General features: G+C 38.9%; 1 protein-coding gene across 1 annotated transcript in view; it reads left to right on the forward strand.

The window, feature by feature from the left end:
- The window catches only part of FRY (furry homolog (Drosophila)), a gene marked incomplete at its 5' end in the record, with an annotated part of 83413 nt that overhangs the window by 18809 nt on the left and 53877 nt on the right, over nucleotides 1–10727 (forward strand). Inside the window, 5 exons of the mRNA XM_010137254.1 lie at nucleotides 972–1140; nucleotides 1899–1989; nucleotides 5749–5831; nucleotides 9106–9256; nucleotides 9791–9894. Of these exons, the coding sequence (XP_010135556.1) occupies nucleotides 972–1140; nucleotides 1899–1989; nucleotides 5749–5831; nucleotides 9106–9256; nucleotides 9791–9894 (598 nt within the window). The remainder of the gene's footprint in view (nucleotides 1–971; nucleotides 1141–1898; nucleotides 1990–5748; nucleotides 5832–9105; nucleotides 9257–9790; nucleotides 9895–10727) is intronic.

The following is a 10727-nucleotide window of genomic DNA, read 5'->3' on the forward strand; positions in this document are numbered from 1 at the left end:
GGGAAAGAGAAGCAGTCAGAAAGTTATTTTAATGGAAGTATTTAAGAGTATAAGAACAGCAATACTTGGTGAGGGCAACAGGCATTCAGTCCTGGGTATTAGCTCTACTACAAACATATGTTAGGGACATCTTTTAAAAAAAAGAAGGCAAGCACAGAGGGGTGCTTCCCCATATGGTGTCGCAGCTCCAGCACTTTATGAATCAAATGCTTTTGAGCCAGAGAGAGTCTGTGCTTTTAATAGCCATCAGAGGCTTTTTCCTCAAGAATTCAGTCTAATTTATCTCAGTATTTCAACAGTCCTCATTGCTGCAGTGCAATACAATAAGGTTTGAGGTCTTGTTAAAAGATTTCTTGAAATTCTGAGAATTTCTGTAAATGATACTCTCAGATGTTTCAAATCAGGATGCATGAAGTCTGTGTGCATAATTGCTTTGCCTTTCTTCCACATGCTGTTGCTTTGATTACAGATAGAAGTAGCTACTCAGAGCCTGGTTTATTCTTCGTGGCTACAGCTACATCTTTCACATCAACCGTACCTGGAAATACAGGCATGAAGTTTTGGGTGGAGCTAGCTTTCAAGATGAGTGTGCTCTATTCAAGAGAGTAAGATTCATCTTTAATGGAAATCAAATACTTGAACTATAAATCCTGAGTGTGATTCAGAATTAATGCTGGTATCCTTAAATGATAGGTAAAAATTTAGGTGGGTTTTGCATATGTGTGTATTTTGAAATTATTTACCTAAACAGTTCATTTGTGGATGGTAAGCAAAAACTTTGGGGCAATTAGGTCGCAGATTCAGCGTGATGTCAAAGTGAGCAGTTTTATTTCTTTATGAACAAGATGGATGCGGTTGAGTGATGTGTTGTCTGTCCAGGAGTAACATCCACATTCTGGATCTTTTCAATACTGCAGTTTAAGGTGTATTGATTTTGCACAGGGTTTAATAACTGTTATTTTCTTCTCTAGATAAAAAAGGTTGCAATATATCTATGCCGCAATAACACTATTCAGACAATGGAAGAGCTTCTTTTTGAGCTGCAGCAAACCGACCCAGTGAACCCAATAGTCCAGCACTGCGATAATCCACCATTTTACCGTTTTGCTGCCAGTAACAAAGCCTCAGCTGCAGCTTCTGGTATGACCTTAATATTTTTTTTCAGTTACGCTCTCCTGCTCTTTGGAGCCTTCATCTGTTTGAAAAAACAATCTCTTACCTTTGCCCCCATTCAGTTCTGTATATATAAAGTGTAAGTTTCAGGGCCTTGTCTCACATCTGAATTACAGTTCTTTTTGATTCCTGATATTGTATATGCTTTCTAAACATACGTTTAATTCTCTCAACTGTTTTAATAGGATATTACCAATGTTTGGTGCTCTTCAGAGCTCATATGAGGTGGTTCTTCTACCAGTAGTTTCTCAGAACAAGAAGGCATCATCAATGCTGTGATCACAGCAGACACACAAAAGCAGCAGTTTCCTGAAAACTGAGAGCCTCAACTATGTAGCAATTCTCTTTTCAAAGGCCTAATGCTATTTCCAAGCTGCAGTAGTCAAAGATACTTGAGAGACACCAACCCTATATCTAACCTTGTCAATGTTTTGCCAAATTCTTGAAAAACAATAAGTTGTGTCACCTGAGAATGAGCTTACTCTGAGAAGTGGAAGAGCATTATTACGCTAATTGACCCCTCAAAGCGTGTAAACTTCACACCGATCAGCCATGCAAGCAGGTCCTGGTTTGTAGAGGTAGTAGTCCATTCATATGCACAAGTACTTACAGGATGATCACTTGGATCATGTTACTAAAATAAAATTTAATTTATGGGCTTTTCTTGCTTTGCAAATACTCTCTGCTTCATGTAACAGGTGCTCTTATTGACTTCGCATATACAGGAACCACCTCGAGCAGTAACACTGTTGTAGCCGGCCAAGATAGTTTTCCTGATGCAGAGGAGAACAGAATGGTGAAAGAGACGGATGAGAGGTTTGTGGTTTGGTTGGTTGTTGTTTTTTTTTCTCCGTAATGTATGAGTTTTCTTAGGCTAAGGGTGAGTTTTTGGGCAAAGTTCTGCGTTGTTTTGTGAGGAACTGATGCTCAGACTGATCTTGAGTGGTGTTACCTTAGTTAGACCATTTAAAAATGAATCTATGTAAGTTTTTTTTTAAAAGTTATTCATATGATTCTGGATCCTTACTGTTGTTTAATAATACATTGCAAAGGAACATCTATTAAACTTATATTGAATGAATTGTGCGAAGTAGATCATGGTTTTGTGGGAATTATCCACAAAGGAGAAAGAAAATCAAGAGTGTCTACCAAATAAGGACTACTGAAAGTTTTATGAAACATCACGTTTGATCACACCTTTTGATTTCATGGACAGTGAGTAGAATGTAGTATGCGGATTTGTATCCATTGTTGCAAAGACACCTTCTTTGTCTGGATACAATGTCTTAGAGAGGAAAGCTACATAACATACTTTGCTTAAAAATCATATATTCAATTTAGTCTTCTGGTACATACTGACAAATGATGGACAAATAAATGCAAAGCTTAAGGGCCATCCAATCCTCAAGCACAGGCAGAAATGTATTTCTTCTCTCACTGAAACCCTTTAATTTTTATAATAGGATTTTGAATGACTTTTAATGGCATTAATTAGTAAGTGTGTATTAGTGTTACATTAGTTTGTTGTTTCTCATCGTTGCTAGTGTCACTTCAGTAGTCCAACCCACCTTCCATAGGTTCAGGCATGAGAGGTACGAAGACAGTTATGGGAGCACACTTTCTGTACTTCAGAAACATTTGAATTGCTTGCCTTCTAAATGTTATAATCATGAGTAGCATTTTGTCAGGTTAGTCATGTCTGCTAATTTAAAAGAAATAAAGTGGCACTCATTTTACTACCAAGTAAAGTTCCAAACTGATAGTAAAATGGATTTGACTCAAAATTACGGTTTTCAGCATATGCGCTAGTAATGTACTTAAAGGAAAATAAACCCATTTTTCCTCTAGATTATTTTTTCATTATTCTATACATAAATTTTTATGGCTGTATACTTTTAAGTTAGATTTTTGTTTAGTTGATTTGCAGATAAGTTGAGCAAACTACATCTCCTACTATGCTTTAAATATGTGTTTTGAAGGTCTCATAGAATCACAGGATCATAGAATAGTTTGCGTTGGAAGGGACCTTTCAAGGTCATCTAGACCAACCCCCCTGAAGTGAGCAGAGACATCAGGTTCCTCAGTGCCCCATCCAAATTGCCCTCGAATGTTTCCAGGAATGAGACTTTTACCACTTCTCTGGACAACCTGTTCCAACGTTTTACCATCCTCATTGTAAAAATTTCTTCCTTAGATCTAGTCTAAATCTCTCCTCTTTTAGTTTAAAACCATTACCCCTTGTCCTGTCACAACAGGCCCAGATAAAAAGATTGTCCCCGTCTCTCTTTTAAGACCCCTTTAATTACTGAAAGGGTGCAGTAAGATCTCCCCAGAGCCTTCTCCTCTCCAGGCTGAACAACTCCAAATCTCTCAGTCTTTCTTCATAGCAGAGGTGCTCCAACCTTCTTCTGACTGTTCTTGTGGCCCTCCTCTGGACCCTCTCCAGTAGGTCTATGTCTTTGTTATGCTGAGGACTCCAGAGCTGGACACAGTACTCCAGGTGAGATCTCACCAGAGTGGAGTAGAGCAGCAGCATCACCTCCCTCAACCTGCTGGCCACACTTCTTTTGATGCAGCCCAGGAGACGGTTGGCTTTCTTGGCTGTGAATGCACATGAATGCTCATGTCCAGCCTTTCATCCACCAGTAAACCCAAGTCCTTCTCTGCAGGGCTGTTGTCAGTCCCTTCATCCCACAGCCTGTATTGATACTGAGGAGTGACCCAACCCAGGTGCAGGACCTTGCACTTGGCCTGGCTGAACCTCATAAGGTTCACATGGGCCCACTTTTCCAGCTTGTCCAGGTTCCTCTGGATGGCATCCCATCCCTCTGGCATGTCAACTGCACCACTCAGCTTGGTGTCTTCTGGAAACTTGCTGAGGGTGCACTCAATCCTGCTGTCTGTGTCATTAATGAAGGTATGAAATAACACTGGTCCCAGTATGGACCCCTGAGGGACACCACTTGTCACCAGTCTCTATCAGAACTTCAAGCCATTGACCACTGAATATGACAATCCAACCAATTCATTATCCACCCAACAGTCCACCCATCAAATCCATATCTCTCCAATTTAGAGAGAAGGATGTTGTGGGGTACTATGTCAAAGGCTTTACAGTCCACATAGATGACATCCATTGCTCTTCCCTTTTCTGCCAGTGTAGTCACTTCATTCTGCAAGGCCACTGCATTGGTCAGGCAGGACATGCTCTTGGTGAAGCCATGCTGGCTGTCTCAAATCACCTCGCTATCCTGCATGTGCCTTAGCATAGCTTCTGGGAGGATCTATTCCATGATCTTCCCAGGCAGAGGTGAGGCTGACGGGTGAGGCTTTGGTTCCCAGGGTCCTCCTTTCTACCGTTTTTAAAAATGGATGCTATGGTTTCTTGTCTTAGGTAAATTTTGGATGTGACTCCAAAAAGGGGTTTGGAATTCAAATCTGCTAGAGACCTGTATTCTTAATTTGTTTTGTACAGGATAGAATTAATCTCAGCATATTTCTTCATTATTTTTTCCTTAACTTTAATTTATTTCATATTTTTTTAATGCCAGATAAATATGTCAGAGATTGTCAGCTTGTAGATGTTGATTAAGGGAATTTATTAAAATGCAGGAGACTCAGATACTGGAAAGACAGAAAATGGCAGAATTAAGATGGTGTATGATATCTTTATCACCTCCACAATTAATTTATTGTGCCCTTATGAGACAGATGTGCTATTGAAACAGCATAATATGTTGACATATAATTAAGTACCCTGCAATAATATGTATGCACATTTATAATGAACTTAATTGAATGTTGTGTAGAGAACCTTTAATCTTGTTTTGTTTAATGTAGTTTTTTTAATGTGGTTATTTGTAATTAATTTCCTGGTTTAACAGTAACTGTAATGTTTGTACATCATCACTAGTGTGTGAGCCTCCAGTATGGCTCGTCTCATTCCACTTCAGGCCTGGTTACGCTGACAGCACAAGGAGGTGGAGGAAGCCAAAGGAGATCACCAGTAAAAGCTAGTTTGTCGTGGATCTGTGGCAGATAGGAGGACAGCTGTGAACAATGTGTTCTGGTTCTCATATCCCCTAACTCCTCTGCTACATCTGCTCTGGCAGTTGCTGGATTTTCCTGTTGAAGGGTGATCTGGTGCAGCTCTTGCTGCTTGATTCCTGTGTGGGCTTGACTTTGGACTATTCAGTCAGTTACTGCTTTAGCAGGTTGTCAGAATTTTACCCATGAGCAGGAGCTATGCCAAAATACCAGCTGTGAACAGTTTACATTTCAGTTCAGCCTTAGCACAGTTCCTTGCCTCAAGAAAATCACACGTTTGCAGCATGAGAATTTTCCCTCTGCTGAATTTTAAAAACTTGTGACACAGGAGCATACTGTTAGAATTTCTTAGAAACTGGCTGCAAAAATCTTTTGTGGAAAGAAACAGCATTTTATTTACATTGCTGTCTACTCCCATAGGAAAGTACATGCTTAAGGAAATGATTTTTTTTTTTTGGTAGAATAAGTATATAATCTGGATGTTTAATGTCAGTCTGTTTTTAATGAATATTTTTCTCATATTTGAAGGTTCGGTAATGTAATCAGAGCACACACCCGACTAGAATCAAGGTACAGTAATAGCTCCGGAGGATCTTACGATGATGACAAAAGTAAGTTCTGTTATTCAGTTTGATGAAATTTCTGGTATTTTGGTGGGAGACGAAAACATTCTTATGACTGGTGGAGGCTCTCTGTTTAAGTTCTGTGTAAAGAGTAATGTAATATGACCATACAGGTCCTTATTTTATTGTCATACCTCAGTTAATTTCCTTTGTTTAGCCTGGGCTCAGTCAAATCTATTTAAAGGGCAGAGAACTTCAGAAAAGGCAGCAGCAGAGAATCCTCCAGGCAATAACACCTTAAACCTTTTGTACACGGCAAGGTGAAAGTCTTCCAAGAACATTACAGCAAGTACTTTGAAATGTGCCCTTCACCAGTATTATCCTCCAAATCAAGTGCTGTTATATAAGCATGAAGAAAAGGTTTAGGAGTTTCCAAAAATGAGGTCTTATCTACTCTTTAGCTTATCTTTGCTCTCTGCAATCAATTTCTGGCTGCAATGTGCAAACCTCTGATAGAGTGGAGAGTGAGGTGGGGTTCCTGAGGATGCTGTACTTCATGTGTTTCTGCTAAATGGACTATAAACGGACACTTGATGCTCAGCAGAGATCCCAAGATATTTCTGTCAATGATTGAATGACAGTGTAAATTTTAGGAGTAGGATGGTTTGATTTCATTTCTGGAGTGAATTGTAAAGAAGCCAATCTACAGATTTCGGTTAGGCCATAACCAAACATAAAAAAGGCCAGACCTTTTTATTGACTTTCATCTCTGGCTTAACAAAGCCAGGTCAAATAATATAAAGGTCATAATGTCTTGTCTTGTTGCTACAGACACCCTTTTGGGACAGTGCTTTGACATAAAAAGTAAAGATTTCATATATTCTTTAATCAAAGTGAATTTTTTCTCTTCTGCGAAATATGGAAACACTGTCAAATAAAATACAATAGCATGAGCTAATATATATCAACCACTATTTTTCATAATTATGAAGCACAATATTTACAAAATATTGTGTATGTACATGCTGCAGTATTTAAATACACAAAAAGGTGTGCAACATATTAAACCCGGTGGATTTTAGTACACTTGCCTTGTTTTTCTTATGGCTTTCTAGTGCTTCAGCTACTAAAAATTCCTCAGCAGATGTTAATCAGAGCACCAGCGCTAATCTGATCTGCATGAACAATCTTTCAAAACAGAACCATGTGTATATTATCAGAACATTCTTCACAAGTAGCTGGTTTTGACAAGAGCTTAGAGTAATAAAAGGTTAAAGAATACTGACATTTTCTTGGCTTTTTTGGGAATGTCTCCTCAAGCCAATGCCAAAATGTTTTTTCTTGTCTGTACCTGCAAGCTTTATAGCACTGTGAATATTTATGCAGGGTTTACTTCTCACAGGGGTTCCTTCCGCAAATATACGAATACTTTGATGTAAAAATAAAATACATTTTACCTATCTACTGACATTGATGTAGAATTCTGAAAAGAAAGAGTAATTCCTATACAAGTTGTTTTTCTACAAGGTAAATAATGCAACCTCCATTAAGAAAGTGTAACTTACTCCCTCTGGCAGGCAGCCCAGGCTGCAAAGAAGTTGGTGGTATGGCTTCTCTCTTCTCTCCAGTCTACTTGAGCATACATATACGTGTATTGCTGAGCTTATAAATGGGTAACACAGCTCCACAGCACAGAAACGCTTTTGTTCGAGCAGAGATTGTATGTTAAGGTGCAAAGTGCTGCTTTTTTTTCCTCAATCTGCACATAAACCTATGAAAACATGAGTGAGGAGCTAGATCTTAGTGGGGACTTCATGAAGCAGTTTTATGTGAAACACTTAGATTGGTAATAATAAATAGTGACTGGGCACTGATTTTTTTATGATGAAAAGCATTTGGCAAACATCTGATTAATACTTAGAATATTAATATGTGAAAATGGTATATTTTGCTACATTATTAAGTCAGTTTACGCTTCTTTATCTGTAACTAATAATTCATCCTCCAGAGAGAAATAAGTAGAGGGCCAGATCATAAAGATCTAAAGTGCTCCTTGGAATACTAACACTGAAGAATGGGAAATATAAAATTGGCATTTTAGTAATAATTGGAGGAGCATTGAAGGGCCTCTGAAGACCTGGAAACCCGAAGATGTTTTATCAAAAGCAAGAAGTGATGTGCATTAGAAAAGGCTAGCTCTGATACTTTTGTAGGCATCAAAACAGTGTTGTTTCTTGTGGCAAAGCCAACAAGTAACCTATACAAACTATTTAAAAAAAAAAAAAAAGTGTTTCAACCCTACCTAAAATGAAAAAATAGAGCAAAAAGTAGTGCTCTTGTTACAAATGCACAATGGGCAACATTTCAATATATGTCAAGAACAGGGCTGGGAAGGATGTTTTCTGTGGCAGTGTATGACAGTCTGCCAGACCTGGGAAATACAAACTGACCAATGGGAAAATAGAGGAGCAAAAAGTAGTGCTCTTGTTACAAATGCACAATGGGCAACATTTCAATATATGTCAAGAACAGGGCTGGGAAGGATGTTTTCTGTGGCAGTGTATGACAGTCTGCCAGACCTGGGAAATACAAACTGACCAATGGGAAAATAGAGAATAATGAGAAGGAACAGAATAGAGGAGAGATGAACAAAGCTATGCAGCTGACAGAAGACAGAAAGTTAGGGAAAAAACTTACTTGACCCACGTCATTGCAGATAAACAGGTGGAAGAATAAAACCTATTGCTTATTGACATACAGCAGCTGTCATACTGAAGCAAAGTTAAATATGTTTCTGAGAAATTCAAGAGATAATTAATCCCTGTTGAAAGAAAATTACTCTGAAGATGTTTTTTGCATTCCACATGCGTCCTTCCTAATTCAGGACATTTAACTTCTGCCTTCGTAGCATCGCTCAGGAGGACACTGGTGAGGGGTTGCAATAATGTGTCACTGGTACATGGCTCTTTCTAGCAGATGGCTTCTGACAGCAGCTTCGTGAGCTGAACTTTTCTCTGATTTTTTAAGAGAAAGTCGGTTTCTTGGTGCTTTGTGATCTGGATCCAAAGGTACTAAGTGACAGTAGGGATTCAGCTGCAGCTCCTACCTTTCAGTGCTCTCTGCCTGGAATCTGTTTGATTTCCAGCAGCATGAAAGAGGGATTAAAAAGGCATCACTTGTTACTGAACACAGGAATTTGCAAACCTCATGTCATCTTATCAAATTATTCCAAACAGCTGAACTGATACAGTAGCATAAACTCTATTTTATTATTTCTCCAAAATGGGTAACCAGACATGTTTTTTTATGCTTTTCCACGCAGATGATCCTGTTTCTCCATATACAAGCTGGTTATTGAATATTGTTGAAACCAAACAACCACATCCCCTGCCCATGCCATACAATGGAGGATGTTGGGCACCACTTGTGGACTACCTCCCAGAAACCATCACACCCCGGGGACCCCTTCATAGGTGAGCAGTTTCACATTCTGATATGCTTCCTCTTACTGATTGACCAACACCAATCCAACTGTCCCACCACTCAGAACGTCTGAAAATCATGCCTTCAGTTTCTGCTGATTTCCATGTAATGAGGCCTGCAATTCTACCGTATTTCTACCAGAAAGCCTATTTACAATGTCAGACATTACTTTCCGATAGGAGTCAGACTGAAGAAACAATTAAAACACAAAAGGAAAATTCCTCTTTCCCAAGCTGTTATTCATAGCACTCTTTTCCCCTCAATCTCTTATTCTAACTAGGCTATGCATATTCTGAAATTCCTCTTTTACATAATTTGTATTGACAGTAATAGTGTTCTTTTCAGTAATGAGTACTTACCTACTATACATACAATACCTAAGGTGCTTCAGCATTAATCGTATTGAGAACAAATGCTCCAAATATGAAAATGAAGAGATCATTTATTTCTTCAGAAATAGCCATCATGTTACTGTTTTCCCATCTCCAAGAGGTTTCAAACCGATACTGTGATTTAATTTCCAGGTGCAATATTGCTGTCATCTTCATGACTGAGATGGTAGTGGATCACAGTGTGAGAGAAGATTGGGCTCTTCACCTCCCTTTATTGCTACATGCTCTCTTTTTAGGTAAGACCAACAGAACAAGAAATAAAGTATACATGTAATCCTGTCCTTTTAGTTTAGGTTTGCTGAAGCTGTAGAGTTGTGTTTCTCATATGTTTTTAATTATGATTGCCAAAAAAAAAAAAAAAGCAAGCCTGAGGCAGCTACAGTCTGTGAATTACTCTCAAAACTTCAAAGCTTTCGAATATTTTGGCCAATTTCACCTAAATTTGAGAGGTGGGTAGGAATTTGAGGATTAATGGGTTCCTAAATTATCTCTAAAAAAAACATAGCCCTCCCCATCAGAAAGGGAGGCAAAACTCAGCCCTTGTAGAGTCTGGTTTGTGTTGGGCAGCTGGGCAGTCAGCACACGCCTTAGACCTGGACTACACACACAAGTGCTGACTTTTGCCTTTGCAAAAATACTGTGTAAGAGAGCTGAGATTGCTGTGCTGCAGAGATAGTGAAGGACACAAACCACTGGAAAGCGAGCTTCGTTAGTTTCACTGCTGATGGAATACTTTATCATCAATATCTTTTCTTACATTCCTGAGAATAGAAGCACTGCTTTTTCCTCACTGCTGTCTGGTTTTGACTGTAACAGAGTTCAGCTGGAGAGTGGTACGTTCCTTACCCTGCCTCCTAACATTATGAAAAGTGTAGGCTTTTAGCACACAAGAGTATTCAGCATTATAAAGCCGTTCCCTAACTTTCACGGTCTCACTAACTAACTCCCTATCTAACACAGCCAGACACTTGTGAAATAAATTTTTTATAACTGGAGATTGCAGTACATTTCTCAATCAGTCACCGTAGATACCACTAAATCTATTCTCTGGCAATCTGTTGTTCAGCAG

This window comes from Buceros rhinoceros, unplaced genomic scaffold (genome assembly GCF_000710305.1).
Source record: "Buceros rhinoceros silvestris isolate BGI_N320 unplaced genomic scaffold, ASM71030v1 scaffold19245, whole genome shotgun sequence".
Taxonomy (NCBI): Eukaryota; Metazoa; Chordata; class Aves; order Bucerotiformes; family Bucerotidae; genus Buceros; species Buceros rhinoceros.